This window comes from Melanostigma gelatinosum (assembly GCF_949748355.1).
Source record: "Melanostigma gelatinosum genome assembly, chromosome: 24".
NCBI classification, from domain to species: domain Eukaryota; kingdom Metazoa; phylum Chordata; class Actinopteri; order Perciformes; family Zoarcidae; genus Melanostigma; species Melanostigma gelatinosum.
Window position 1 is genome coordinate 7736722 of NC_136657.1, and position 27977 is coordinate 7764698.

The window sequence follows — 27977 nt, forward strand, 5'->3', positions numbered from 1 at the left end:
GTTTCGCTTGGGAGATTTATCCGTGGATTTAGCTCTGAAACTGGCAATAGTCTGTGGCTCCGGAGTCAGCTGTTTCAGGAGCAAATGAGCCTGACATTGAGCCAAAATGGCGGCCTATGAAACGCTAGTTTCCGTTTTCGTCGAGCGCAAGGGGGGCGGGTCTAAAACTGCATCACAGCTGATCCGGAGATTTCCCTCCCCTTAAGTTGTTTTTTGCAGAGAACGGCTTTGCAGAGATTCACAGATGGACCTCTCTCTTGTTTTCTTTCCCCCTTTCTTGATATTTTTTAACCTAGCGCATTTTTTTAAAACTAGACTCCAAATTTTCTTCAGCCTAGTATTGGATTTAAACCCCTACGCAGCTTCATTATGACACTTATTTTCAGAATAAACTGCTTTTATCGCACATTTTCACCCGAATGCCCTCGTCTTTTTGTCATCCGCGGTGAATTTAGCCCGGGTCTGACCCAGTTGTAGTGTTTTGTCGCCTTCACAGCATCCCATGTGTTAGTGCGAGCGGGCGGTGGAGATGTTTTCTGCAGGAGAGGAGGTCGAGTCCCACTTGTTTACCTCACTGAAGGAGTCCCCTGGAGCTGCAATCTCCCCGACACTGGAGCTCAGTCTGACTGCCGTCTACACCGTCTTGTACTCCTTCCTGTTCGCCTTCGTTTACCTGCAGCTCTGGCTCATTTTGCACTACGGACACAAGCGCTTCAGCTACCAGAGTGTGTTTTTGTTTCTGTGCTTGCTGTGGGCCGCGCTGAGGACGACCCTCTTCTCCTTCTACTTTAAAAATGTGGTGCAGGCCAACCGGCTGCAGCCTCTGGCCTACTGGCTGCTCTACTGCTGCCCCGTCTGCCTTCAGTTCTTCACACTCTGCCTCCTCAATCTCTACTTCACACAGGTAAGACTGCACTGGGCGGGGGAGTAACCTGATTTCATGAAACTGCTGACATCGCAGTTTTGTCAACAACAATTTGCCAAATACATTTGAATTTGAATTCCAGCATAGATTAAAAGACCAGATGTTCCAAAACTACAGCTCCCATGATGCTTTGACAGTTTGTTTTATGGACCCAATAATTAATTGGTTAATTTACATATTAGCAGAGCAGACCGTTAACACACAACCTTAAAGGAATAGCTCGACATTGTGTCAACGCTGGGTCTCGTGGTCACTGAGGTTTCCAGGCAACCAGCAGGGACTCCAGTCCCCCCCCCCCCCCCCTTGCAGGAAAGAATTAAGATCCAACATAAGAGTATGAGAGCTTATGATGTGCTGGTAAGTTGATTTTGGTACCTTTAGACACAGCCAGGCGAGCTCCCCACCCTACCTGTTTCCAGTCTTTATGCTAAGCTAAGCTAGCCATCTCCTTACTCTACCATCACACTTAATGGACAGACGTGGTGAGAGGTATCAATCTACTCGTCTAGCTCTCAGTAAGACGACAATCAAGCCGAAAGGCAGTTTTGTGGTCGGCCAATGTATAACTGTCAAGAAATGTCCGTTTCTCTAGCAAAGTGACTTTAAACTCGAGTTTTAGCTTGCAGAGCTGCCACCGCGGAATGGTGAAATGTGGTTACTGTGGTCGCTATTTGGCCCACATGCTACATAGAGTTGGTTGACTGACTTGAATCAGGTTTGAAGGCTCTGCAAATTGGCTAAGTTTGAGACCGAGTGGTAAAAAAAAAGCCTGTGTCAAGTGGACAAGACTGGAGCGAATGTTCCCGTCACAACCTGTGTGGTATGGAGGATAGAAAGAGAGGGGCACAGTTGGTCAGTCGCAGTTGTTTAACACCTGCCCACTCCGAATGTCATGTTTCTCTGGCAGCAAACACCGACGCACTTTGGGACTTTGAGTTGGTTGAAGATCAAACACGGCCCTCGGAGGAAAACACAGGATGCATCTCAGTCACATAAAACATGGGCGTGAGTGGAAAGGAAGCTCGTTTAACTGGCTGAGTGGAGATGAGGTAATGAAGACCGCTGAAAAAAGATTGCGGCACGACCTGCGACCAGTCAACGCATACAAACTGCTGAGTAAACAACTTCCCTTTGTCGGGTTGTTGTGCTACTTTGCAAAGCACAATTGGCGCACTGCTCTTTTTTCTTTCCACCATTACCAACAAAATGGTGTTCTCCGATGTCATCGTCAGTTTAAAAGTCTGCATCTCAATCTATGACCTGAGTAATAGATCATATTTTCTCTCACAGTAGAATCCTGCTTTTTACAGTCTCGGCCATATTAAAGTTATAAATCAAACACTAAACCATTAAAATAATCATTTCTGCAGCTATAATCAATGATATCTCAATCAATCAGTGATCTCTCTTTGATGCTCAAATGAGCCAGAAGTTTTCCTCGGGAGTTGGTGGAGACCGAAACGGAGCTAAAAGAAGAGCGAGCATTGGGCTTGCACAAATGCAATTGGCTTGATTTCGCACAGTTTATGTAATCATGTGACAACGACAGGCTGACAAACTACCATTGTGGTGCCCTCGCTGACTTTTGTCGTGCATTTATCGTCGATTGAACATGCTTTTTTTTCTCCAAACCACCAAAGATATTTACCACCATATTTGACCAAATCTCCACCTTTTGCAAGGAATATTTGGCACCAGTTTGTTCAAACAATATCACAACACCGTTTGTGCGTTACTGCCGAACAGCGCTGCTCAATGTCGGACTCTCCGAGAGTCGTAAACCGCTGACACATCATCATGCCACCGTCTGTTTTCTGATGAGTCAGGCATGACTCCTGACCTGCTATTTGCTTCCCCTTTATCTCACGACAGACAATAATAAGGGTAATGTTGAGCTGCAACCTATCAAATCTCATTCTCTGTAGATTTAGCTGTATTTCCCCCTGTGATGTTTGGGTACACATGAAGTAATCTGGTCGTGTTTTGTTGGCTGGCTGCTTCATTTGTGGGTTACCAATTAGCTCCTGGCCTACATTCCCACACAAAAGGCTGAGTGTTTAACGTGTGTTTACAATAAACTCAATGTTGAGCAACATTCGAGACCTCTGTGGCCATCTCATCATATCATATCAAACATGACTTTGGTCAAAGACAGTTAATAACTGAATCAACTACTGTACATTTGTGGTAAACTGTTTTAAAAACCAGCTTTTGTACACTCAAACTGGACTTGTTGAGTGTTTTTACTGATAACATGTTGGCAGCGGGTAGATAATAGATATGTAGTTTTTGTTTGGCTTGTCTTTATTTGGTCAATTTCATACCGTATCACAGCTAGAAACCGGATTTACATTTTTTTATTTAATTTGTTAATTTGTTTGTGGAAAGTCCACAAAGGAAAGTGCACTTCACATCGTGTTCTAGCCTCGATTGCTAATAAACTGAAACCCTGGACAACATAAAGGCCGGCCTGCATACCGTGTCAAAGTCAGTCAACTCAGACGACGCCTTTTTTTCCTCCTGACTGCTGCTCGCAAGTTGACGCCCGTGTCTTTTGTTCGATCTCTCTGTTTACTTATTAATATGAAGTCACGTCCTGTAATCCCTGCTGTCGGCCCAGCGGTCCGCTCTAGGCTCGGAGGCCAATAGGAGAAATTGGGAAGACCCTTATTTTATTCCTCTCAACTATAAAATCATCGCCTCGGGCAAAAGCTGTTTTGCATTCAGCCGTCAATTTTAAAACAAAACCTCTCCTGCTCTCTATTTTCTTCTATCTTATCTTAATTGTGACATTTTAAAAATGCAATATGTCTTATCACTGTGTCATGATATATATTGTTTTACTTTTCTTTGTGTAGGTGATGTTCAAGGCTAAAGCCAAGTATTCCCCAGAGCTCACCAAATACAAGTGAGTCTGTCCTTCAACTTCATTGTTTTTGATGTTGTTTGCAGTTTCCTCCTCAACAACCAGACTCTTTCTTTTCCTTACTTCTCTCACACACTCAGCTGCTTTGCAGATTCAACACAATGCATTTTAATTGTTTAGTTGTTGTGTATGAATAAAGTCCCATTGTTTTGGCCATCCTCTTGACTGTCTCGTCTCTCTCTCCCTCCCCAAGGGTTCCTCTGTGTTTGTTCTTCCTGTGTCTCGGCGTGTTTTTCCTGGTGGTGAATCTGACGTGTGCGTTGTTGGTGCAGGGAGCTCTGGAGCGCTCCGAATCTCCGAGGTAAACAATACAAACGCAAAGAACAGAATGTTGTCTCCTTGCGCAGTAATCTCCCGTTAGGCGCCCACGGAACAGTTTCACTCAAAGAGTTCGTGACCTTTGTGTCTCCAGTGACGGGGGCGTGCGACACACGGTCCTGGCCCGGGTCTTGATCAACGACAGCCTGTTTGTGCTGTGCGCCGTCTCTCTGGCCGTCTGCGTCTTCAAGATCGCCAAGATGTCCTCTGCCAACGTTTACCTCGAGTCCAAGGTAGGACGATAAAAGGTAGTAATTACAATGCATTTTGCTCAGGCAAAGTTCTTGTAGTACTGCTTTGTGTTGAGGCTGATTAACGCCAAAAAAAAAAAATTCTTTGTTGGTAAGCTGTAAATTTCAATGGATTCCCGACTATGACTCATTTGAGCTAACTTGGCCCTCAAAACTCAATTCCTGGCCTATATAGTCTGCCATGGAGAGGGCCCATATCTGACATTGAATCACAGGCCGATAGCCAACTGATGCATGACTTGTAATAAGCACGGTTTACTCTTCCACCCAGGGTACATCGGTGTGCCAAGCTACAGCCATAGGATCCATGGTGATCCTGCTCTACACATCCAGAGCCTGTTACAACCTGGTGGCAGTGGCCCTGTCCCCACAGGACAGACCCAGTACCTTCAACTACGGCTGGTACAGCTTCTCTGATCAGGTACTGCACAGAGTGTGTTGGGTTGTAGAAGGAAAACAAGCTTTTATTCTGTCAGAAACCCAGTGCCTTTGTTTGTTTGTCTGTGTGTGAGCGAGTGGACAATCCATCTTAGGAGCTTTGGGAAAGCAATGCCTTGTGGGGTAAAGGGCTTTGTTTGGCTATAAATAACCGTGTTTGTGTGTCCTGACCTACATCATGGATCAGGACTTGAGACGGACAGGCCATTTTAAAGGGTTCCATTGTATGCGTGGGTATAATCTGATATTTAAATATCAAGATTCAGGTGATTAATCTAAAATGTTTGTGTGTGTGTTGCAGGCCGATGTGCAGGAGATCAGCGGTGAAGCCTACATCGCGTTTGGGATCATTCTGTTCTTCTGGGAGCTGCTACCTACAAGTTTAGTGGTGGTTTTCTTCCGAGTCCAAAGACCCAACCAAAACCTGGTAATATAGCACGTTGGAAGTACATATGCTAGCGATGATCTGTGGGACAGAACCGTAAATCTGCAGGACTGTAAAGAGTAATGGAGCTTGAACATCTCTTTGACTCTCAGGCTCCAGGAGGGATGATCAACAGCCACAGTTTCAGCTCCAGAGCGTATTTCTTTGACAACCCTCGGCGGTACGACAGTGATGACGACCTGTCCAGAAGCATTAATAGTAGGACGGATCGGGCCAGGTGGGCACACACCCAAGATAATCAATACCCTGACTGATGAAATTACCTTTGATTGATTTCTCTTCTGCTTATCCTATCCCCCCCTCTCTCTTCCTCTCAATCCGTCCCTCAGCCTCCTCTCTACCACTCCCCAGCTGGGCACGTCCAGTTGGTACGGCTCCATCCAACGCAACGGGACTCTGGCGGCGGGCGCTGCTCCCACCCAGCAACCGCCGCCTTCCACGGCCCCGCTGCTCTTTGCCTACGGAAACATCCAAAGTCACCACCACCAACACCACAACTACTACTCCACCCCCCAGAACAACAACAACCAAAATCATCATCATCATCACAGTAACTACTATTCCACGCCACAGAATTATTATGGCGGGTCGCAAACGTATTTCTGCACCCCACAGAATTGAGCAGGGTCCATCCGTAAAGATTGAAAAAAAACCTGACTACGGTCATAACTAACAACGTCCTGCTTTTTTTTTTCGTCGCCAATTTGCTTCCCCAGATACATCAAAGGAGGTACTTTTGAGGGATATTCTGAGGCATTGCTCCAAACCAGGTTGGGCCTAGAAGGTTGGTTCGCCAAATTATTCCAGAGAACTGTGCTTGCATCAGTAACTACAGACACCGCTGTTTAAATGGCATGTATGGACCAGAACGAAAGCAAGCGCAGGCCATGGACCAGAGTTTTAGCACGAATGTGGCTGATACACCTAAAACCACAAAGACCAAACTTTTTATGTTGAAACATTCTGGTCTGTTGTCATTTCTAAGACTGGAATCATCAGGGATCAGGTAATTATCCTATTCTTGTAAATGTCATCCAATTGTGGTTCTATGGAATGTACCATTCTGCTCAGATGGGGGCCATGTAGCGGGCTAGCTAACGTGGCTAATGCTGAAGCTGCCATGGTTTGTTCGTCAACAGCTCGGGACACAAAGACGTTCTATTCGCTCTGCATTTGTCCAACTGTTATTTTGGTTGTCAAAAAAGGGTTGTGTGACTGTTTTTAATGGGCACGCATTCATACAATGGTGGTTATTTTGGTGGGAAAAGAACGGCGAAGGACGCTGGCGCTTTATCTCTGATTTGCCTTTAGCTGTTGTAGCAGTGAGAGCTAGCTTATCAGTTAGCTTAAACTCATAATCTGTTTCAACTCAGAAAATTCTCAGAGACCTAGCAAAACTGAAAATATAAAAAGCTAACCGAACTTTCATCCTTCAGAACTTTATTATTGCTTTCAATGATTTATTTTTGGCGCCATAGAAAAGCTGTACAAACGACGTTAGCAAGCTTGAGACTTTAGCCTGCCTATCCATCATCCATGTAGACTGCTTACAGCCGCAGAATATACGCGAAACTTCGATGTAGCTGCCATATGCGTGTACTTTGTCAATCTCAATAGCACACGGTCAATGTGTAAGTGTGTGAAAAATGTAACTTCTAATCAATGCATTTTTTGATGGGGGAAGAGTGTCAACAGATGACTTTAGCGACTGACTCAGGCTTTCACAAAATCTGCTCATGTCACTGCTGTCGGATTATATTGAACTGCAGCCAAATCCAGGTTTACGTCCCCATAATTATACAATGGAAACTATGTGAAGACAGGGAGTGCCATACAAGTCAAGTTGCTGAATGTTGGGGATTAAAAACATGTTGATTTTTACTGGGTTACTCTATCATTTGGACACCAGATCAAAGTAGTAAAATGTATCAAGTAGAAATCAACCCTGGGATTGTGCATTAACAGGGTGGAAATGTTGCTGAAAACAGACGCTTGACCAAAAACCTGTCACGTGATCTGATCCTTTGTGGGTTGAGAGGCAAAACTTTGCACTTAGACGTTCACCTTCAGAGAAAAAGGCTTCGGCCTGAATGTAGGCTTTTCGTCTCCAGCTTGTTTCCTGAATCTTCTTCAATCATCATCTGTATTGAATATTTTACTATTTATCCTCTGAGAAAGGAAATATCGATGTGCCATCACATTTTGTCATATCTTATCGTTTCATTCCTTAAAGAAAATATTTTTGCACAAGAAACGGCTGGTGTTTTTTTAAGTGTGTGCGTCAACTTAATCCGATTCCTAATCCACGTGTGTTTGAGTCTGTGTGTGTGTGTGTGACCTTAAATTCTAGGTTTTCGAGTTTGCTTTTATACGTAAACAGACTTCAGCTGTCATGAAACTCAATCTGTAAATGACCATGTAAACTCTGACTTCACACAAGAAAACAAACAAAAGCATTACACCCATCAAGTGTCACCGGACGCTGAAATACAACCATGGAACTGAAGTTGTTTCCAAGTTGATATCATTTATAATAACGTTGCTTTATCAGCTATACAATGGCAAATGTTTTATGAATTGTTTTGTTATGGATTGGTTTATCCGTGGTCATACTGAATGCAACCTATTGGGCGACAGATCAAACTGTGTATGCAAGAAAAGCACTACCATGTTTAAATAAAGGCCTACTGCACTGTTTTTAAGACAAAGGGGATCTGCATTCACATGATTTATTTTTCAAAAGAACATGTACAAGCAACAAGTCTGATACAGCATACAGCCTGAAATCTAATTTGAATGAGTTATACTGACAACCTTAATTGTGTAGGATATTGCAATTGAAAACGATCTATTTTTATAGCAAAGATCATGTGTTCTGTGTTTGATGTCATTACAAACGATGATTTTGACTGTTTGCTAATTATTTCAGTCCAGAATCGTGATTTAAAGGAGAGCAAGATTCTGGTTAAGACCGCATTAGGATTCATACTCATTTGTATTAGCTATTTTATAGGTGGGGGCAGGGCCAAAAGCTGCCTCCATAAACATCACCTGCCTCTAGAGCCAATTATATCTAAAGTATCATTAAATGGAAATACAAGTAAAGAACAAGCACCTCAAGTGTACTGAAGTACTAGTTCTTGCGTTATGTACTTTGTTACAACCCACCAGTCTAATGGTCTGTTTCACTGGCTGCAGTTTAGATGAACAAACTGCTTTTCAATTGATGTGCTGACTGTTTAACCCCGCCCATATTCAGTCTAATTCAATCAAATCCAGTGGGTGGGATTAACCTTTCGACATTGATTTGCAAGGCTGCAGACAGGTGGACCCCTCTCCAGATTAGATAAGAGCAAAATTAAATTGCAATAGCCTGGTTTTAAACCAGTCGAGGACAGTCACTTTGCATATTTACAACACAATATGTAGAACTCAAATACTTTGCACTAAAATCAAGTCAAGATTTGGACCAGAATCCATCAACAACACAACTTAATACCCATATATGTTGGTTTACAGCTGAAAAAATGGTTATTCTTTAAAGGAAAAGCATCATGTTCTAAACATTAAGTTGAAAAACACACGTGTAAAGGTTTCCAGTGTTTCTGTAAGCCGCAGCTTTGCAAAACTGATTTGATCCTTAAAGAGATTCAGCTTTGTTATTTCGTTTATTTTTACAATTTGCTGGTGTGTTCGTGTCTCACTAAAGGACGCTTACGGTCAGCTCTCTCTGGGTGAGTTAGCCAAAGGTCAGCACCACCCTGCTGCTCCTTCGATCAAATAAAATGTGATACATCACAAGAAAAAAAAAGACAAACATTTAAGGCATCTCGGCCGTTGGTCCTCAAGAGTCAACACACGGACACACACACACACACTGGTGAATCATGAACACACATGTACTAAATTAATGTATTCCAACAATTAAAGGAAAGTGATCTTTAGGAGCTTGTGGAAACATTCTAGACTGAGAATCATTTTAGGTTTCAATTAAACAGACATCTTAGGTGTTTTGTAACATCTTAACGTCTTGTTTTTAATGAAAATCAGAGCAGCCGGGAGGAAAAGCATGATGCAAAACCACTTACATTATAGAAAGTCACAACTTCAGAACCACTTCCTACTGCCGGTACTTCTCTGCAGCCATTCAAAGTCTCAAAGACGCCGTTAGATAAGAAGGTTTTCCCTCAGACAACGTCTCACTCGTCAAGTTAGTGTAGAGCGATGAGGAAGCAGTCCTTGAAGTTGCGGGTCCCGAACGTGTCACCTGCACTCTTTTTTTTACAGTTCATCGTCGTCATCGCCGCCGCTGCTGTCCCAAGACGCCGGGCTCTCCGATCTCCGAGGGAGGAGCTTGTGCTCGTGTCAGGATTCCTCTCCGGCTTCCTGGTTGATCACTTGGTGGTACCCCTGGCTGCCGATCGGCTCCTTCTGCCAACAGATCACGCCGAGGAGGACGACGATGAGGATTAGGAGCAGGCAGCCGGACACCGCCAGACTGATGATGACTTCTGCAGACGAATGAAGAAAAATGGCTGAATGGTGGCACAATCTCTTTTTAATTTGCAGTCAGTTTTTGGGTTTTCACCTTTATCTCTCCCCTGCGACGGCAGTTGACACTCCTTGTCGCGGTCATCTGAAATAGAGGACTTTGTAATTCTCACAAAGTCCTCGAGGGGGCAGTCTAGGGCGCAGCCTGGTAGCTGCAGAGGGAGCGCCTCCACTGTGCTGTCGTTCCGGTAAAACAGCGACACCGAGGCAGAGCTGGGTGGACACAGAGAGAGAGATTGACAGTCTCCGATTGCCTGATGTCGCATTTAAAAAAGATTTTTGACTTTGCTGAATCTGTGTTGAATTTCAAAGTAAAAGTCATCTATTTATTCCACTTTGCATATTTTTTAAACTTTCTTTCTGGGATCAGCTCCTCAGTTGCGCATGGAGTCCGTTGATTAATTATTATTGATCAATCGAGTGTCTACAGTGTATTCTGTGTTTTACCCGTTGTCGTCCCTGTACAGCTCAATTATTTGACAGGAGGCGTACGGCGGCTGTTGTCCGTTGAACACATTCAAGCTGGACTGCAGAGCGGCTACAGTGGTGTCATGCTGTGGAACACATTAAAACATTTAGGGAAACCGCTTACGCTACAGCCAGAAGATGCCTAGCTTAGCATAAAGCATGGAAACAGCTAGCCTGGCTCTGTCCAAATGTGAAAAAAAACCAATCCATCTACCAGTAATTGAAAAAGTCACTCTTACCGCTGACAGCATCATCATTTTCATCCTCTGTTTCGGGTCTGGGACGGCCATCTTGGAAAGATTCTTCACTATTTCCCCCAATAGGATACCTTAAAGACAAACAGAAGCTCTTACTTCCCCATTTAGTCCTGTATTTAAATCTTAAGTCTCGTGGTATGCCATCAATGAATGGACACACACACACTGTTCATGTCGACTCAATCCCACATACACTGTCCCTGCTGCTAGAAATACTCACTAGAGCACCAAATGTAGATTAAACCGCTGCTGAAAAAAAACACTTTCTTCCTGTTTTAGCAACGTTTGAATTTCACACACATACCTCCCTGCAGCCGGCTCTTTTCTTGCTGTTTGTAGAACCCGAATGTGACCTGTGTGGAAAACAAACAGTGTCTTTACGTTACTTTTAACTAGACCGTAGCATTGACGCCATCACGAGCCGCTAGAAGTCCTAAACGTACAGAAATGCCGCTGCCACTTTTACCTGAAATCCAAAGTCTTTGAGCACTCGGAGCTTCTCCATGACATCAGGAGTCACCCAGTCAGGAGCCGTCATGTTGTGACGGGACTGAATTCAGGCACAGAAAACACAGCGGGGATTAAGAAAGCCACGACAAAGACACTGGTTGAAAGAGGAATTTCAAGAGATGCATAACAGCTGGAATCAAGCAGTAGCTGAGTTGAAAAACTGTCTTTTTTTTCCTCTGGCTCCAAGTTACCCACTGGTCCCTGATTTCATACTTCAAATTGTGTGTTTTTGACTCACGACATCCCTGAAAATGGAGGTACAGATGCCTTTAAAATGACAGCAAGACAGTGTATTGATTGGAGGCATGCTGAAAAGCAAGCAGTGACCTTTGTTAACTAGATAAGACAAAAAACACAGATATGAAACAGAAACCAGCTGCACAGTTCTGTTCCTCTAAGCCCTCGTCGTGTTCCTTAAAAAAACCGACGAGGGCGGTCGAGTCACAAGACCGAAACCCAACACCATGAGATTTGGTCAATTACAGTTTCGCCCACAAGAACTTTACAAATAACTTGCGTCCGTTGGAAGAACAGCTTGTGAACCGGGTCGTGAATAAAGGGACGCTCTTATTTTGAAATGAAAGCGTAGTAAACCAATTAGCCATCGTTCATTCAGAATAATAGTCTTAATTTCCTGTAGTTTTGCTGGTGTTCTCACCTCACAGAAGAGCGTGTCGTACACGCTCCACATGTTTTTCACGGCGGTGTCATTCAGTCCGGTTTCATTCTTCACCAGCTCTATGATGTCCTGCAGAGAGGAACGCGGTAAAAATGGCATTAAAACATGTCGATTTGAGACTCCCCCTCGACGTCACGTAACCCCCAAAAAATCCCCCGTACCTGGTACATGGCGGTGACGTTAATAAATTCCTCCGTGTGCTCAGTTTCATTCATCAGCTGTTTGTAGCGAGGACAGTCCTCCAGAGGATAAGACAGAAGCTAAAGAAATAAATAAATTAAAAAGGAACAAAGACAGAAGGTTCAGTGTACAGTCATTTACAGCAAAGGGGAACTATTTACATCACAAACACATACCCTCTCTTCTCTTTGTGGCACCGTGTGCACCGGTATCGGCTGCCACTTCAAGTCCTGCGTGAAGACCTGCTGACCAGCGGGGGGGTAGAGACCTGGAACGACAGACGGGAGACTGTTAATGGGGGGGGGGGGGGGGGGGGGGGGGAAGAGTACGAGGATCGCTAGGTAGAAAGGAGGGCGGCGGTAGGAGGGCGCGAGCGGACGTTCAGACCTGCGAGGTTGGCCTCGGCGCTCATCAGGGTGCGGTCGTAGTCCGTGCTGCGGACGGAGATCTGCGGACAGAAGGAGTCGCCGGTAAAGGGGTCAGAAGAGGACAATGAACTCCTCTCGGTAAACAACTCCATCATGCTACAGGAATGCGGGCACCAGTGGGGAAACCTGTATAACACCAGCATGCCAAAGCCCCTCCCCCTTCTAAATATTTCTATGAATCAGCATCTGTCTGTGAGGTTACCTCGCGTCGCTCATAGGATTCGTTCAGGAATACTCTGTACCGATTCCTCAGAAAGTGGCCCAGATCAAAGTGCTGCCTCATGCCCTCCTGAAAAAAAAAACACATCGATGACGTCACAGGGTGTCGGTAACAAATGTGAGCGTTCAAGTGAGACAGTAAAAAAACAAACAAAAAAAAAAGCTGATCAAATATGGAAATGTATCAAATAGGTCAGCATAAAAAATAAAAAGGAAGTAGTTGAAGACAACACGGGTGCTGACGCTCTGCCATGACTCCGGTTACAAACGGTCCGCTCTACCTGCGACAGCTGTCCGAAGCCCTGCGGCCAGTCGCTCTCCTGGTGAGGGTCGGTGGGGTAGGCTTTGACTGGTGACCGGTCGCCGTGACGAAACAGCTGGAAGGGGAGACAGAGAGGAGAAGTCAGGCAACACCCAACTGACAAACAACTAAAAACACTCCCGCAATAGCATGAAAAAAAGATTTGAATGGCTAACAATCGGAATGGAGCTGCAAATGCATGCAAATGGCCTGCAAGCATGATGAAAAAACATGTAAATGTATTTATGACGGGCCTTAAAGTGAGCCTTCCCAGACACAAAAGAAGCCCTGTAGGCCCAGATGTTGGTGTAGCCTGAAAGTAATACCCGTATCTGGTCAATTAGGCCACATTGTGTACTCCACAGCGAGCAAAGGACTTTATTCCACTATCACCGTCCTGCGAGCATCTCCATACTTTGCATTGGAAATGAGCAGACTCTGCTCTGCATCGTGTTGCATTGACGTAAACATGAAGCTTATGCATCTCTGTCAAAACAAGAGCTTTGTGGGGATGAGCTGTGAACAGGTCACAGGGCAGGAACCGGATCTGCAAGTACTTCAACAACACCTGTGGAAGTTCCTACACGACACAAATCACCGTCAATACGCCCCGGTATGCAAACATTTCTGAGTAATCATGAGCGGTCATCAAGTATTGTTAGTACAGCCCAATGGTCACCTGACAAGTTCCTTTACTGGCAATTGATTCCAAGCGTTTGCATAAACAAGATCTAGCTCGACATGTGCAGAGTTCCTGTTGTGCGGTCTATGACTCTGAATACGAAACAAGCTTTTTATACAGTCTGCAATTCAACTCTACTCATTTTATTTTGAATGATAATTGCATCTCAATAAAATCCACACTTTTGCAAATGGTTAGCCTGTGCGAACCAAGCACACAATTAGCTTCTTTGTAAAAAATAAATAGAATAAAAAGTGTTGCTAGGTGGATTGTTGGCATGCCGAATTAACCACGAGACCCACATTATTAACCGACGGGTTAATTCGTGTTCAGAACAATATGCACGTTTGCAGAGAAGCAAAGAAAACACAACACTTCTTCAATTGTGAACGCAGTTCCGCGGAGCGTCTCTCCACATCGACGCGAAACGCTGCGAACCACGCAGCTTCCGTAGCTTCCTACCGATTTATTAGCAAGCACTCACCACAGTCACGTAGACCAGTTGTCGGTCTGCCAGACAGACGGAACCGACTGTTAGAAGAAAGAGCACCGCAGCGGACACCATGTTTAAAGCGAGAGTGCTAAGCTCCAGAAAGCTGACCATCACAAACCACCTCCTTCACCCTCTGACTACTTCCTACCCACGTCCACTCCGCGGCCCTAACCCAATAAGCTCGCTCGCAGTCACGTGACTATTATGACGCGCGAAATTCAGACGGGGGCCCCTTCACGCCCCTATGTCCGAAATTTAACTGAACACGAGCTTCATAATTCCATCATGACAAACCTTTCCTGGAAAAATAATGGGCCTCCATGTTAAACATGTGCACACAAAAACAAGCCAACGGATCCGAGTGGTTACTCGCTTTGAGGCCTGCAGTTTTCTTCCTCTGCCACTAGAGGGCCGTGTTGTACCGTGTTGTACTATCTACAAACACCCTCTTACACGTCAGACTTGTGGTTTTTGCAATGAGACTGCTGGAGCTGGAGCTTCAGCTGCAACAGGTCCACAAATGGTGTTTATTATTACAAGTGGAGAGTCAATATTGGACAAAAAATAACGTCATAAATGTATTGACAACCATATCTAATAAATAAAAAAGGTTATATGTGCCTCTGGGAACTGGAGACTAAACTATGAATTGGTTAATCATAAAAACACTTTACAACAGATTAATTGACAATTAAAGTAATCAATACGCGCAGCTTTAATTGCAATTATGTGATTGCAAAAGTGATATATCTTCGGACATATGTGTGTTCTCTGTGTGTTTGAGTATGTGCATGCATTCAGGTATTTACCACTGAGGCCTTTCATCCATTTGGGATACCGCAGGTCTCTGGGTCATATACACACTTGTTTTGAAGTGAGCAACAATCACATGGGTGTTAGAAGTTAAAGCTGCATGTGTGGAAGCTTTGATGCTTGAAAAGGCTTTCTGTGAACGTGGGAAACCTTTGGTTCGGCGCACGACCCACTCTACTACTATCATAACTGGTAACAATAGTTCTAATAGCTTTTACAGGTTTTGAGACAAAGATTATTATCATTCTTGACTCCTCTGCTGAGGAAGACTGCTGGATGCAGTTGAAAGCTCCAGATAGAGTCTGTCCTCGGGCCTGTTCACACTGGGGTAGAACAACCTGCCGGGGCCCCTGTTACAATTAACCAGCGGTGGAAAGAATCCCAAAAATATTCCGCCGAGGTAGAAGAGCTCCTTAATTTGCAGATGTCAGACGGCAACAGCAATCTGCATTGGTAATAAAAGCTCCCTGGGCTCGGGCCCTGCAGAGGGACAGAAGACACCCAGACCGGTGTTGAATTAAAAACCCCTGCGGGAACGTGTCAGCACACCACATCCCATGCACCGCCTGCAAAACACGGAGACGCAAAACAACAATATCCAGCTCTCAGCGTCATCCCCTCGGTGTTGTTACCACGGTATTGTAGGTCCCTGCCACTTAGGTGTCGACAATAATCTCTTTGTTCCCTTTGTTTTTTTATTATTGCCTCAGGCTGTTTATATCTGTTATGTGTTACTAAATCCTGGCAGAGGTGTTTATGTTTTTCAGATTATAGGTGACGGCTAATGCTGAAAACACATGCCACGGCTCACTTGATCCCCCCGACAAATGAACACTGGTGCGAAAACAGAAAAATAGCCAAAGGCCAAATGTCACCGGGATCACACACACACACACATACAGGCATCAACAATATCAATAAGGAGTACAATGGTGATTAGAGGAGGCGTGGATTACCCTTAATCTGGAGCATCTATGTGTTTGTTTAAAGGGGCAGACACCCACCCCATCACCCACAGCATCTCATTCACACTGACACCCAATTGGGTGTAATCTGCTTGTTTGGGAGATTATAAAAAAAAGTGTGTTGGGGTGGACATGACCAATGATCCCAAAGATCACAGGGAGAATTACTGGCAGAATTGTCTTGATGATCTGATGAGGCCCCCCCCGGAGCGCTAGTTTATTCGGCACGACCTTTTGGTGCCCTTCTGTTTTGTCTCTTTGGGATCCACAGCGAGGAGGAAAGAAAAAAGTTGGGGTTAGAATTGCGTGCAGCAGGGACGAAGAGCCAGATGATGGCAGCATTTCTGCAGCCTGTTATGACACAGGCCGCCTCTGACGCATTCGCTTTCGCTTTCGTCATTCCTGTTTTTCATTCAACAAAAACATTTTTTTTTTTAAATGTGCAGTACAGTGCAGCACGAGCACGAATGGTTATCAAAAAGCACAGAAAAAAACAAGCATTTTTCTTTTTTACATGGCAAAAGCTACATATTGGAACACTTAATGTCCATAATTGTTCCCAAATGTGGACACTGCTGTCGTGTTGGACGGGAGAATACATGGTGTTGAAATAGGACCCATTGAGTTCCAGCTGGAGAGGAATACCCACAGGTTTAAATATAGACCACAACGCTCCTTACATAACAAGCGGGACATCAGTGTTGTTTACACTCTTACAGCCTCAGCACTATGTTACACATTTCAAATCCTCATAAATCCAAATTGGCTTGTCAATCGCACTGTGACATAATAGTAAGGAGGCATCACTCTGCTGCAGTACATACGATCTATAAAAGCAGTGTTGGGTGTGTGTGTTTTTGCACACACTTGCCTTTTTCTGTTATTCAACGGGCTTGTGATTTATGTTTCTACGACAGGGCTGTTTGGAAAAGCAAAATGGGGCGGGGGCTTCGCGCGCCTTGAATTATTCAAGCGGCCAATGGGGAGCGTCGGAGCCGCGTGATGGACAGGCACGGCCCCTGCAGCACGCGCCGCCCCCCTATGACTGTGTTGTATTCTGTTTTTAGAGCAGCAGCGTCACATGTTGTTTTTCTCCAGGATCAGATCAGTCCCCCGGTCTGGTTCCGGCTGCACTGTTGCTCCTACCGTGGCGGACAGAGGACGCAGCTTTCGGTGTCTGCGATGGATTCGATTTTTTTTATTTTTTTTTAACGTGCATCTCTGTGAAGTATTTATTTGCTGCAAGTAAAAGAAAAGGAGCAAGTAGCTTATCTGGAACTTGGGGGTAAAATAAGAGACGTGGAGAAGAAATGGCAAGTCCTCCGGTGACGGGAGCGCACCTGTTACCTAATGGGAAGAACGGCGTGAAGAAGTGCGGGTACCTGAGGAAGCAGAAACACGGACACCGGCGCTTCTTCGTGCTGCGCGAGCCGACCGAGCGCTGCCCCGCGCGCCTGGAGTACTACGAGAGCGAGAAGAAATGGAGGAACAAGAACCCCGCGAAACGGCTCATAACTTTGGACTCGTGTCTGTGCGTAAACATGCGGGCTGACGCCAAGCACAAGCACCTCATCGCCCTCTACACCAAGGACGAGTACTTCGCCGTGGCTGCGGACAGCGAGCAGGAGCAGGAGAGCTGGTACACGGTTCTGACCGATCTAATAGCCGAGGGGAAAGTGTACGACAGCCCCGCTTCCACCTCCTCTTTAGTGGGCTTTGAGGAAGCCAGCTATGGACTCATTGCCCCTGCAACAGCTGCGTATAAGGAGGTGTGGCAGGTCAACTTGAAATCCAAAGGTCTGGGTCAGATCAAGAACCTCACTGGAGTGTACCGGCTGTGTTTGTCCAGCAGGACCATCAGCTTCGTCAAGCTGAACTCTGAAGCAGCCGCCGTCAGTTTACAGCTCATGAACATCAGGCGATGCGGCCACTCGGACAGCTTCTTCTTCATAGAGGTGGGTCGCTCGGCGGTCACCGGGCCCGGGGAGTTCTGGATGCAGGCGGAGGACTCTGTGGTGGCGCAGAACATCCACGAGACCATCCTCGAGGCCATGAAGGCCATGAAGGAGCTGTCTGAGTTCAGGCCGCGGAGCAAGAGCCAGTCTGCCAGCACCAACCCCATCTCCGTGCCCTCGCGCCGCAACCTCAACAACCTACCCCCCAGCCAGACGGGCCTGGTGAGGAGATCCAGAACAGATAGCATGGCAGCGATGTCCCCAGGGAGAAAGTTTACGTCCTGCAGGGTTAGAACGGCAAGCGAGGGGGACGGAAGTGTGACCCGGCCCGTGTCCATGTCCATGTCTGTGAACGGGAGTCCCACCAGCCCAAACTCTGGGAACCACCTCATCAGGTCCCACACCCTCAGCAGCGGGCGCACCTGCAGAATGCTGGATTCCTCCTCCAACCTGCACCACAGCCGGTCCATGCCGGTGTCCAACTCTCCACCGGTCCCCTCCAGCCCCATCAGCATGTCTCCCAGAGGGGGGGCCAGCATCTCCACTCCTGACAAAGCCAGGCGGCCTTTCAGCTGCAGCGCTTCAATCTCCGGCTCCCTCAGTGACACTGGCTTCATGCTGTGCGATGACTACAGCTCCAGCCCGGGTGAACTCAGATTCATCCCCCTGACCCGCAGCGACACGCCCGACTCTCTGTCCAGCACGCCCCCGTCCCGCGACATCAGCGACCCTTGTGGCTACATGATAATGGAGGAGGCGAACGGGTCTGGCGGCGACGGTCTGGCACAGGACATGGCTTACAGGAAACGGACGCACTCCCTCACCACACCGCGTCAACAGAGTGTGGTGGCGCCGCTGTCGTCGGCCTCCCTGGATGAGTACACGCTCATGAGGATGGCCCACGGACTGAACTCTCACTCCGCCTCGCCCAAAGTGTGTTACCCCGAGGATTACGGCGACGTTCAAATCGGTTTGTCCAGGAGCTCCAGTAGTAACCTCGCCAGTGATGGCTACATGCCAATGACGCCAGGCGTGGCAGCCCAGGCGGGCAAGGTCGACGACTACATGCCCATGAGCCCCATGTGTGTCTCGGCACCGAAGCAGATTGTGAACCCGAGGGTGCATCCTCAGGCGCCTGCCGGCGGCGGCGACAAGACCAACTCCCCCTGCAGCAGCTCTCTGGAGGACAGCGGCTACATGAGAATGTGGTGCGGCTCCAAGTCCTCCATGGATAGCCCAGACAGGCACGGTGAATACATGAACATGTCGCCTGGAAACCCACCTCCACTCCAGACGCCCCCCGACTACTACTTGGGCCTGCTCACGGGGGAACCAGCATTCGTGAGGTCAGCGTACCAGGCCGGCTCCCTCACGCTCCCTGCTAAACTTCAAGCCTCCAAAAATGAGGAAAGCAGCCAGTACGTGTTGATGAGCCCTCAGAGTTTGAGGCAGAGGGCGGGGGAGTCGGACTACTATTCAGTGATGCAGCCCAGTGCATCACAGACCTCACCGCTGAGCCCCTCGGTACCTTCCCCTGTCAGACACGGCCGGGCGGAGAACCTGGCCTACAGAGGGCGGCTTGGCAGGCCTAACCGGCTATACCTGGACACCCTGAGGACCCTGCCCAGCATGAACGAGCACCCCCTGCCCGGAGAACCCCGGAGCCCCGGAGAGTACATTAACATTGACTTCAGCGGCATCAGATTCTCCCCACCCTCCGTCGTCTCCACAGAGAGCCGGTCTTCATCTCTGACAGACTACATGAACCTGCAGCTGGGCTCACACTCACCCAAGGAGACTGACACTCCCGCTGAACGCATGGACACACTCCCAGAGTTATCCATGTGCTCAGAGGAGGATGGAGCGTACCATCTGGAGAGGGAGAAAGGGTCTCAGGGCCTCGGCGATGAGGTGAAAAGTGACTACACTGAGATGACATTTGGGATGACCAGCTCCCCTCCACAGCTTGTTCCTCAGAACACAGCAAGGTATGTGTAACTGTGCTGGGAGGGAATGAATGAAATCAGCAATCATGATGTGAATCCAAATATGAAGCATTATCCTCCTTTGGTTTCCTCTTAATAAATGTATACTGGTGGTAACAAAAAGCATAATTTCAAACCTTTGGTTGGTGTTTTTTTTTTGCTAGCATGAATGTGAATGTAACCATGTCATATGATGAACTTTTTTCCCAGCTTCCAGAGCAGCAGGGAGAGCAGGCTCTCTCTGGAAGACCAGGGAGTCCCAGAAGGCATCGGGGCCTTCCTGCTCGGGGCCTCCTCCTCTACAGTGGACCCCGACTGCTCCGCCAAGGTGATCCGGGCCAACCCGCAGGGGCGCCGGCGCCACAGCTCCGAGACCTTCTCCTCTACTGCCACCGTGACGCCGGTCTTCCCCTCCTTTCCCCGCGGCGACGCGATGAAGAGGCACAGCTCGGTGGAGAACATCTCGTCCCGGAGCAGCGAGGGCTCCGACGAGGAGTACGGCAGCCCCGTGAACCGGCAGAGCTCGGCCGCCTACCCGAACGGGCTGAACTACATTGCCTTGAACCTGCTGGACAACAGGGACGTGGAGAAATGCGAGGACCTGGCCGGCTTCAAACCCACCAGCAGCTGCAAAGCAGGTATCAATGGATTACACAGCTCGCCATATGTCTGTTTGGGATTCAAGGAGGCCGCAACCACTGCCAAAGGTGAGTGAGGCGCCTGCCGGATGTGTGCAAAATAATGTTTCTGAACTTTCAGCTTAAAGTCCGGATGCTGTTCTTGTTTTGAATGAGGGAAAACTTTTTTGTTTGTTTTATCATCTGTAAAAAGTAACCAAAGCGGTTTGGTTTTACTGTGACAAAAAGAGAGCTGGCAGCCAAATGGAAGAGAAGAAAAACAAAGATGAAGGCAAACTTGTATTTCCTTCAGAAATTCAAACTGTAGGTGGTGCTGATGTAGCCTTCAAGTGCTGCCCTTAAGCTCCGACTTCTGAGTACTTTCATATCAACATTTGCAATTAAACAACAGAGTGCCATGAGGTGTCAGGGTCGAAAATGAAGAGTGGTTGCAGTAAGATGTTTTTTTTTTACAGTTTTTTTTGTTTTGCCTCATACTTAGTTGGTCCTCCCACTATTTCCCCACAACACGTGAACGCAGCACAAACGTGACCAAGCTGAGAGCTCTGAAGTAAACAAGCACCACGACGGAGCAGGAGGCCTCGCTGCTGCTGCCGACACTAAAAAAAATAAAAAGTAGATTTTGGAATTCCACCGACGCTTATTATGAATGAAAGTTGTTTGCGCAAAAAAAAAAAAAAGACTTTTTAAAACCTTTTAAAAAAACACTTGGCAGAGAGACAGTGTAGTTATATTTTCCAGCGCGTGACTGTTTGTGGGGGAGCGAATGAATGCCTGCATAGCGGGGGGGCGGGATGGCACGTGCACGCCACTTCTGCCTCATTAGGCTGTTCACTTACCAGAAGTAAGACAAGCAGAGAGGGGGGGGGGGGGGGGGGGGTGGAGCACAGCTTTGTGTGCTCAGTAGAAAGAGGTGGGGTGTTTTTTTAGTTTTTTTTTTAAAGCGACAAATAAACGCCAGGTGAGGCCGTCCTTTTGAGCGAGGTGCATTCTGGGAGCGTTTGCGCCGGCGGGCCCCGATGACTTGTTTACTGAACGCTCAGGCCCACTGCTCTGTGGGGGTAAGGGAGGTCACAGTGCGCCGGGGGCCCCACTGGCGGAGGGCTTTGGTTTTCGTGTTCATCAGGACGTCCCACTGCCTCCTATAGACCCCCACCCCCCCCCCCCACCCGGAGCCAACCACCTCGAGCTTCACAACGGTTCCTAAGGGTGACGTCGCGTGGACTAAATCCATATTTTATTCTCTCTACGGCGTGGAATGACAACACTCTGCAGGAAGATAAAAGTGCAATCAGTCCCAGCTGCTTCCACGAGACTGCCCTCCTTCCTCATCAATGAAACCCTGAAGTCACAAGCTCTTGACAGCTGGATACGTTCTTTCGGTGCTCCACCTAGAGTCGGCTTAGGCGCTCTTAACGCCTGCCACACGGGTCGAAGTGTTTGTTTACCTCTGCTCTCCGTCTCCTCTCCGCAGCTCAGCCAGGTGGATGTTCTGTACCAGACCCAGATTAGCCAAGTCAGCCGTCTCCGTTTCCGCTTCCTCGTCTGACTAATACCTTTATCTGGAGAGGGAGACGACCAGCTGCTGCTCCTGTCTTCACACGCATGCAAACACCCTAATTTCCCTTCCCTTGACCACACTAGCATGTAAAATCATCCATACCATGTCTCTTTCTCTCTCACACACACACACACACACACAACCTACTCACTAATGACGGCCCCCCCCCCCCCCCCCCCCCAAGGATGCAGAGCGCATGACCATCAGCATCGTGTGTGTTTGTGTAATTCATCGGCCAGATGAGGCATTCGTGTGTCCATCGACTCAGAGCCCCGCTTCCACTCGTCGTCATTCACCCAGTAGTAGCGCGAGTGATGTCATCACAGGGGGTGGGGGGGGGGGGGGCGGATCCGCGTGCACCCGGAGCGTGCTGCGTGCATACCAATGCTACTTTCACTCCCTGTGTTATGTGTTTTTCGTTGCGATGTTAACGGGAGCGAAAGGGGTCCAGCCTGCACAGCCATGCATCCCTAACTCCCTCTGAGCATGCTCGGTAGATGCGGCTGTCACAACAAGGTGATTTGGATGACATCATCTTTTTTTGGGGGGGGTATTTTACAAACTAAATCTGCTGCTCACACACACTTTATACTGAAACATTTTGCATAAAGGCTGCATTGATACGTTTTCCACTGCTGGGGTTTTGGCCAACATCGTGATTTAGTGGGGCCCGTGTGGCTCGTTTTTGCTGCTTCGCTGGAGCTGCTGAATAGTTTATTTACGTCGGCGTCAGACCGGCGTTGAAGCCGAGATCCTGCAAACATAACAACCCAAGCCAGGAAATCCAAAAATGCCATGTTACTTGATATATGGAGAACAAACACGCACACGTTACACCGCGGGGCTCTTGTGTCAGAGTTTCCAGGCAGCGTGTGTGTGTGTGTGTCGTTGAACAGAGGGGGGTGGGTGCTAAAGTAGGCCAGGATGTTCCAGACAGAAGCACTAGCCGCTACATAACTGCGTGGCCAGCGTTCCCCACGTTTAGCCAGCCACGGCTCCAGATGAGATTACAGCCTCTGCTGGCGAGAATAGAAAGGCCAGTGGGTAGATCAGTGAGGGCCGGCGGCCACTCTGCGGACAGCAGCTGGCCGCTACGCGACGAGAGGTGTGGGCAATTTGTGTCTCTTTAGCCCCCCAAAGAAATCTGTCTGAATTGGCTATAAAAAGATAAAAGCATCAGCCAAACGGGGATATCTTCTCTGTGTCAGTAGGTGAACTCTTGACGTCTTAAAGGGACAGTTCACCTTCACCACAAAGGTAGTCGCGTTCTATTCAAGAGACATCTCTATGGCCAATGTCTCCCTTTGAGCTGTCCCTTTTTTAATAGTAAATTATGTCAGATGCAGGGGACTTATCTCTGGATTCAGTGACTGAACATCCAGTGTCCTCAACTGCCCTCCAGCCTTCTCTGTTTATCATTTCACCGTTTAAAAATAGAATTGTGATGGGGCTTTTGCAAGACTGCTCCAAAAATGGCAACTTTTCGGGACCGGAGAGGAAAAAAGTCAGCCTTGTTCTCAGGCTTCCAGTTGACCCAGTGTCCCTCCCTCCCTGCACTCTGCTTGCGATGCCCCCGACCCCTTGTCCACACACAGACTGTCAACAGTGGCCACACAATCAATGCAAAACAAATGCATAGTTAGTTTCTCTGTGTGTGTGAGAGATGCGTCAGCTACTGTAGCTGGTTCTCCTCCGCTCAGCCCGTGTCCATAGCAACACGGCAGCGCGACAGGAGACCCCCCCCCCCCCCCCACTCTATCCCAGATTATGTAATAACGCTCGCTGCTCTGCCATCCTTCAAGCAGCTTCCCCTGTCAAAACAGCTGGTGTGTTAAGAAACGAACACACACCATCTAACCACCTGGACATTGGTTTCTGGTGAGAAACACTGAATTTAAAGATGACTTTTGTTTTTTTATAAAAAAGGATTTCACAGTTCAGCTTTAAGTCTCCATGTAGAGTTCATCACTGGTGGCCTTTAGTTGGTCCAAATGTATTCATTCACAAATGCTCCTCCTATAGTTAAAGCCAAAAGAGTGTTGTAATGATCTGTCCACTAACTCCCTCTTTTTCTCTCTGGCCGTCTCTTTCAGACTGAAGGACTCCTCTATCCTTTGAATTGGCGTCTTCACCGACCTGCTGCTCAGAGAAAGAAAAAGAGTCCACTGTGCCCTTCCACCGGGCTCTGTGGCCCTAAAAGACTGTCTGGACCCTCAGCAACAATCATATACACACACTTAGGAAACAAGCAGGTCACCGTCTATGCATGTCATGAATTTCGCTAAAGGCAGGACAAGTGTGTATGTGTGCGAGCGGGTGGATGTTTGTGTCGTGTGTCGGTGCGTCTCATGTTCCCTGCGCTTTCAGAAGCCATCTCACCTGTGACCTACAATTTGGCGCAAGCACAGAAGCAAAGATAGTCAGATCGTAACAAAACTCGAATGGTACCCAGATTCTATTTATTTACCTGAGGGCAGTTTTATGACTGCCTTGTGTGAGTGCGAGTGTGTTTCTGAGACAAAGTACAACTAACCGGTATGACAATGAACAAAGAAACGTACTATACAAATGGCCCAGGGAGCGAGGATACCAAGGTACACGGAGTATATAACTATATTTAGATTAACATGTTATTTATTTTTGGAAGATGAATGTCTGATAAGACCTACCCAATGCCTTAATGTCTATACTGTCTTTATGTTTTCTATGAAATAAGAGATAAATATTCTATTACGATATGTCTGTTTGGACCTACATCGCTATTGTTGTTCTGTTGTGGAACTTAACAAGCTTACCAGTAAAGATATTATTTCAGAAATATACAGCACAGTGGGGCTGCTTGAGATCTGATTTACTGTATTGATATTAAAGTATTTTCTTAATTACTAATTTCTTATTTATTCTAACTTTGTTTTTTTAGTCCAATCAAGGCGCTGGACTTAAAGAGTTATATTTCTAAATGTCGTTATGCATGTCTTTATAACTCAGCTCAGACCCCACAGCACCAGGCATCTGAATGCACTGTACCTCCCACAGTTCCTCAGTCACTTGAGCCCCTAAGACCTCACACACTCCTACCTTCATACCTGTACGGCCTGCCGTTGAGCTTGACGCAGGTCACTCTGCTGTGATATCATTGGACGGTACAACTGTATAGTTGAGGTGACGATGGAGGGGGAGCCGATGAAAAATGACACGTTTGGGGCACAGTGGAGACGTTTTTCTGGCAAACCAGTGTCTGCAGTGCTGGACAATCGCTGTAGAAGTAGACAGGCCAACACATCTGGCACCATCATGGAGGGTCACTGGAAAACCAGCTGTCTGGCAAATATAGCTCTATTGCAGACATAAAGAGTTTGCTCTAGCTGAAGAGAATTACGTAATGTTACAAGTTAAAGCAAAACTGTGTAACTAGCCTATATCACTAAGTGACACCTATGTACTTACAATTACAGGATAATGCTAAAACAAATTATAATATTAGCACACGTAGGAAAATGGCATCAAATCAGTGTATCTAATGTAGCTACCTACTGGCTGACATCAGCTAACAGTAGCTACAGGCTTACATTAGCTAATATAAGCTACCATTAGCTACCTACTGGCTGACATCAGCTAACAGTAGCTACTGGCTTACATTAGCTAATATAAGCTACCATTAGCTACCTACTGGCTGACATCAGCTAACAGTAGCTACTGGCTTACATTAGCTAATATAAGCTACCATTAGCTACCTACTGGCTGACATCAGCTAACAGTAGCTACTGGCTTACATTAGCTAATATAAGCTACCATTAGCTACCTACTGGCTGACATCAGCTAACAGTAGCTACTGGCTTACATTAGCTAATATAAGCTACCATTAGCTACCTACTGGCTGACATCAGCTAACAGTAGCTACTGGCTTACATTAGCTAATATAAGCTACCATTAGCTACCTACTGGCTGACATTAGCCAACATTAGCTACAGGTCATACCAGACCAAGTAAGGTAGCAGCAAAACTCTAGAGTGTAATGAATTGAACAACAGTGTTTTAGTGCTTATGAAGTTGGAAAAAATCTTTGTTTAGAAAATACATAGCCTCTCTTTAAAGTGAGCTGTTGTAACTTTTGCTGACCAGCAGCCACTGTGGCCACAAGTAGCAAGCTATTTCAGGATAACTATAAAAGCCAACAGATTGCTATCATTCGCTAACAATAGCTAGGCTACCATAAGCTGGGGTGTTTCATTACTCATAAATTCAACTTTTCAGTAGTTGGAAGAAGATTGTCTTATGGCCTTCAAAAGTTACAAAGTCTCGGAAACTGAAGCTGTGGCCCTCCGAAATGGCCGCCAGATGTTGAGTTAACATCAACTGAAAGCCCTCTGTAATGTCCTGACTGTTTGGTCCTCGAGTCGTCCACTGTGCCAACTCCAACAGGCTCACAACCCCCTTTATTGTACAGTAGATTGTAAAACTTTTAACCATGTCTGAATGTATCGCTGAGCTGGTAGGAACACCACATAAACATATCGTGGGTTACTGTTTTTGACAGAGTTGAATAATATTGGAGCTGTACCACGCTAAGTTGTGGCATCTATTTATCTACAGAGTCTTGAATGTGTATATTGTGTACATAGAAAGAGTTTAACTAAAAACAATCAAAAATCTTAGATTTTACCTATGTTGCAATGATATTCCTGTGTAAAGATTTTGGCTACCGATTTTTAAAAAGGGGATCGGGGTTTTTGCTTTTGGGGTTGTACAGTGTATTGTATGCTTTTCGCCCTCACAGTCTGACTGTATGAAAAAAATACTCTGTCTATTTTATTATCGCGATCTCTTGGCCTTGTTGACTCACTTTACCTAATGGCATATGCAACAGTGACATGAATACAATCTAGTTTACAACCGTGGAACCAAATGTAACTTTGCATTGATGATTTTCTTTTCTTCTTGTGGCGAGCAGAAGCTGTTTTGCTCCTTGTACATTTCTCTTTCTGCCAAGTGTTTTGTTTTTTGTCGCTGGGAACTTTGTTCTTGACGTGTCTCAAAGCGCTTTACCCATTTCTGTGTCCATGGACAGAGACTGATCTTGGATTCTGAATGTGTCGTTGTCTTCCATTGTACATAATTCAATATACTGTTTATTGTGATGCTCACAAGAGATGATTCTAATGATTTATAAATTCTGGTAGTCGAGTATTGCTTTCGTCTGTATCGATTATGGATAGCATCCTACAGAAATAAATGAATTTATTTAAAGAGGTACAACTTTGTCTTTGTTTTTTATTTGCACAAATAATACATCATGCAGCCTAAATGACAAATAGAATAACTGTGGTGTACTGTTAGGGCCTTCTAAATACACTGCTATGAAATTACAAATATATATTTTTCATATGAAATTCCCATTTCTAGCCCTACAGTAAAGATGCAAAATCATTTATACTTAAAGCAAGACTTTGTCACTTTTGCTTAATATATTTCAGAATTGTGTCTATAATATAGCCATCATAACATCTAAATAAACAATCATTGAATCATATCACAGGTAGAGGGGGAGTCATAAAGTCAGCAATACAGCAATATCCATTTAATGTTTTCTAACATTAGCTACTGTAAGCTACTGGTCATACCAGACCAAGTGAAGTTGTAGCAGCAAAGCCACTGAGTGTATTGAATTGAACCAGGATTAGTTTATTGCTTATAAATTCAACTTTCAATTTGTATTAAGAAGAATGTTTTTGAATTATATAATCTTCCCCTCAACGACTAGTTATGAACCTCACAAGACTCCAAATCCCATCCTGCCCCTTTTCTTCTCCCTCCCTCACCAGAAAGTAATGCATTTGGCACAAAGTCTAATAGCTTCCTGACTCTTTGTCTAGAGAGGCGGATATCCTACTGTGCCCCCGATCTGCGGAAGAATGAGGAGTTGAACTCTCCGGACGACACTTTCCCTCTCCGCAAGTGTTTTTATTTCAGACGGAGGCCGAGGCGGGAA

General features: G+C 46.3%; 3 protein-coding genes across 3 annotated transcripts; 2 read left to right on the plus strand and 1 right to left on the minus strand.

Annotated features, from left to right (window-relative positions):
* The first annotated feature begins 398 nt into the window (after positions 1 to 398).
* Positions 399 to 7750, plus strand: gpr137c (G protein-coupled receptor 137c). Its single transcript, XM_079296569.1, has 8 exons — positions 399 to 904; positions 3784 to 3833; positions 4045 to 4152; positions 4264 to 4402; positions 4692 to 4841; positions 5160 to 5285; positions 5396 to 5520; positions 5633 to 7750. The coding sequence occupies exons 1-8, from the start codon at positions 530 to 532 to the stop codon at positions 5922 to 5924; spliced, it is 1365 nt and encodes a 454-aa protein (XP_079152695.1). The 5' UTR covers positions 399 to 529; the 3' UTR covers positions 5925 to 7750.
* Positions 7751 to 8020: 270 nt separating this feature from the next.
* acp2 (acid phosphatase 2, lysosomal) lies at positions 8021 to 14197 on the minus strand. The gene is made up of 13 exons (XM_079296299.1): positions 14063 to 14197; positions 12877 to 12972; positions 12579 to 12665; positions 12336 to 12396; positions 12125 to 12216; positions 11930 to 12028; positions 11748 to 11837; positions 11046 to 11129; positions 10884 to 10932; positions 10562 to 10650; positions 10302 to 10408; positions 9892 to 10067; positions 8021 to 9814 (listed from the first exon to the last, which is right to left on the minus strand). Exons 1-13 carry the CDS (start codon positions 14180 to 14182, stop codon positions 9669 to 9671), a joined length of 1296 nt encoding a protein of 431 aa, XP_079152425.1. The 5' UTR covers positions 14183 to 14197; the 3' UTR covers positions 8021 to 9668.
* A 2822-nt stretch (positions 14198 to 17019) lies between these two features.
* On the plus strand, positions 17020 to 25697 carry LOC306797019 (insulin receptor substrate 2-like). The gene is made up of 3 exons (XM_079296177.1): positions 17020 to 19792; positions 20000 to 20496; positions 24082 to 25697. The coding sequence occupies exons 1-3, from the start codon at positions 17160 to 17162 to the stop codon at positions 24084 to 24086; spliced, it is 3135 nt and encodes a 1044-aa protein (XP_079152303.1). The 5' UTR covers positions 17020 to 17159; the 3' UTR covers positions 24087 to 25697.
* Positions 25698 to 27977: the final 2280 nt, after the last annotated feature.

Bases quoted from the DNA above. Each gene is read 5' to 3' on its own strand.
- gpr137c (XM_079296569.1), top strand. From the start codon at position 530: ATGTTTTCTGCAGGAGAGGAGGTCGAGTCCCACTTGTTTACCTCACTG. The intron at 4,153-4,263 runs GTAAACAATACA...TTGTGTCTCCAG, and splicing joins GAGCGCTCCGAATCTCCGAG to TGACGGGGGCGTGCGACACA. The intron at 5,286-5,395 runs GTAATATAGCAC...TTTGACTCTCAG, and splicing joins AAAGACCCAACCAAAACCTG to GCTCCAGGAGGGATGATCAA.
- acp2 (XM_079296299.1), bottom strand. From the start codon at position 14,182: ATGGTCAGCTTTCTGGAGCTTAGCACTCTCGCTTTAAACATGGTGTCC. The intron at 10,651-10,883 runs GTATGTGTGTGA...TTTGTCTTTAAG, and splicing joins AAAGAGCCGGCTGCAGGGAG to GTATCCTATTGGGGGAAATA. The intron at 10,409-10,561 runs GTAAGAGTGACT...TGTGTTCCACAG, and splicing joins AAATGATGATGCTGTCAGCG to CATGACACCACTGTAGCCGC.
- LOC306797019 (XM_079296177.1), top strand. From the start codon at position 17,160: ATGGCAAGTCCTCCGGTGACGGGAGCGCACCTGTTACCTAATGGGAAG. The intron at 19,793-19,999 runs GTATGTGTAACT...CTTTTTTCCCAG, and splicing joins GTTCCTCAGAACACAGCAAG to CTTCCAGAGCAGCAGGGAGA.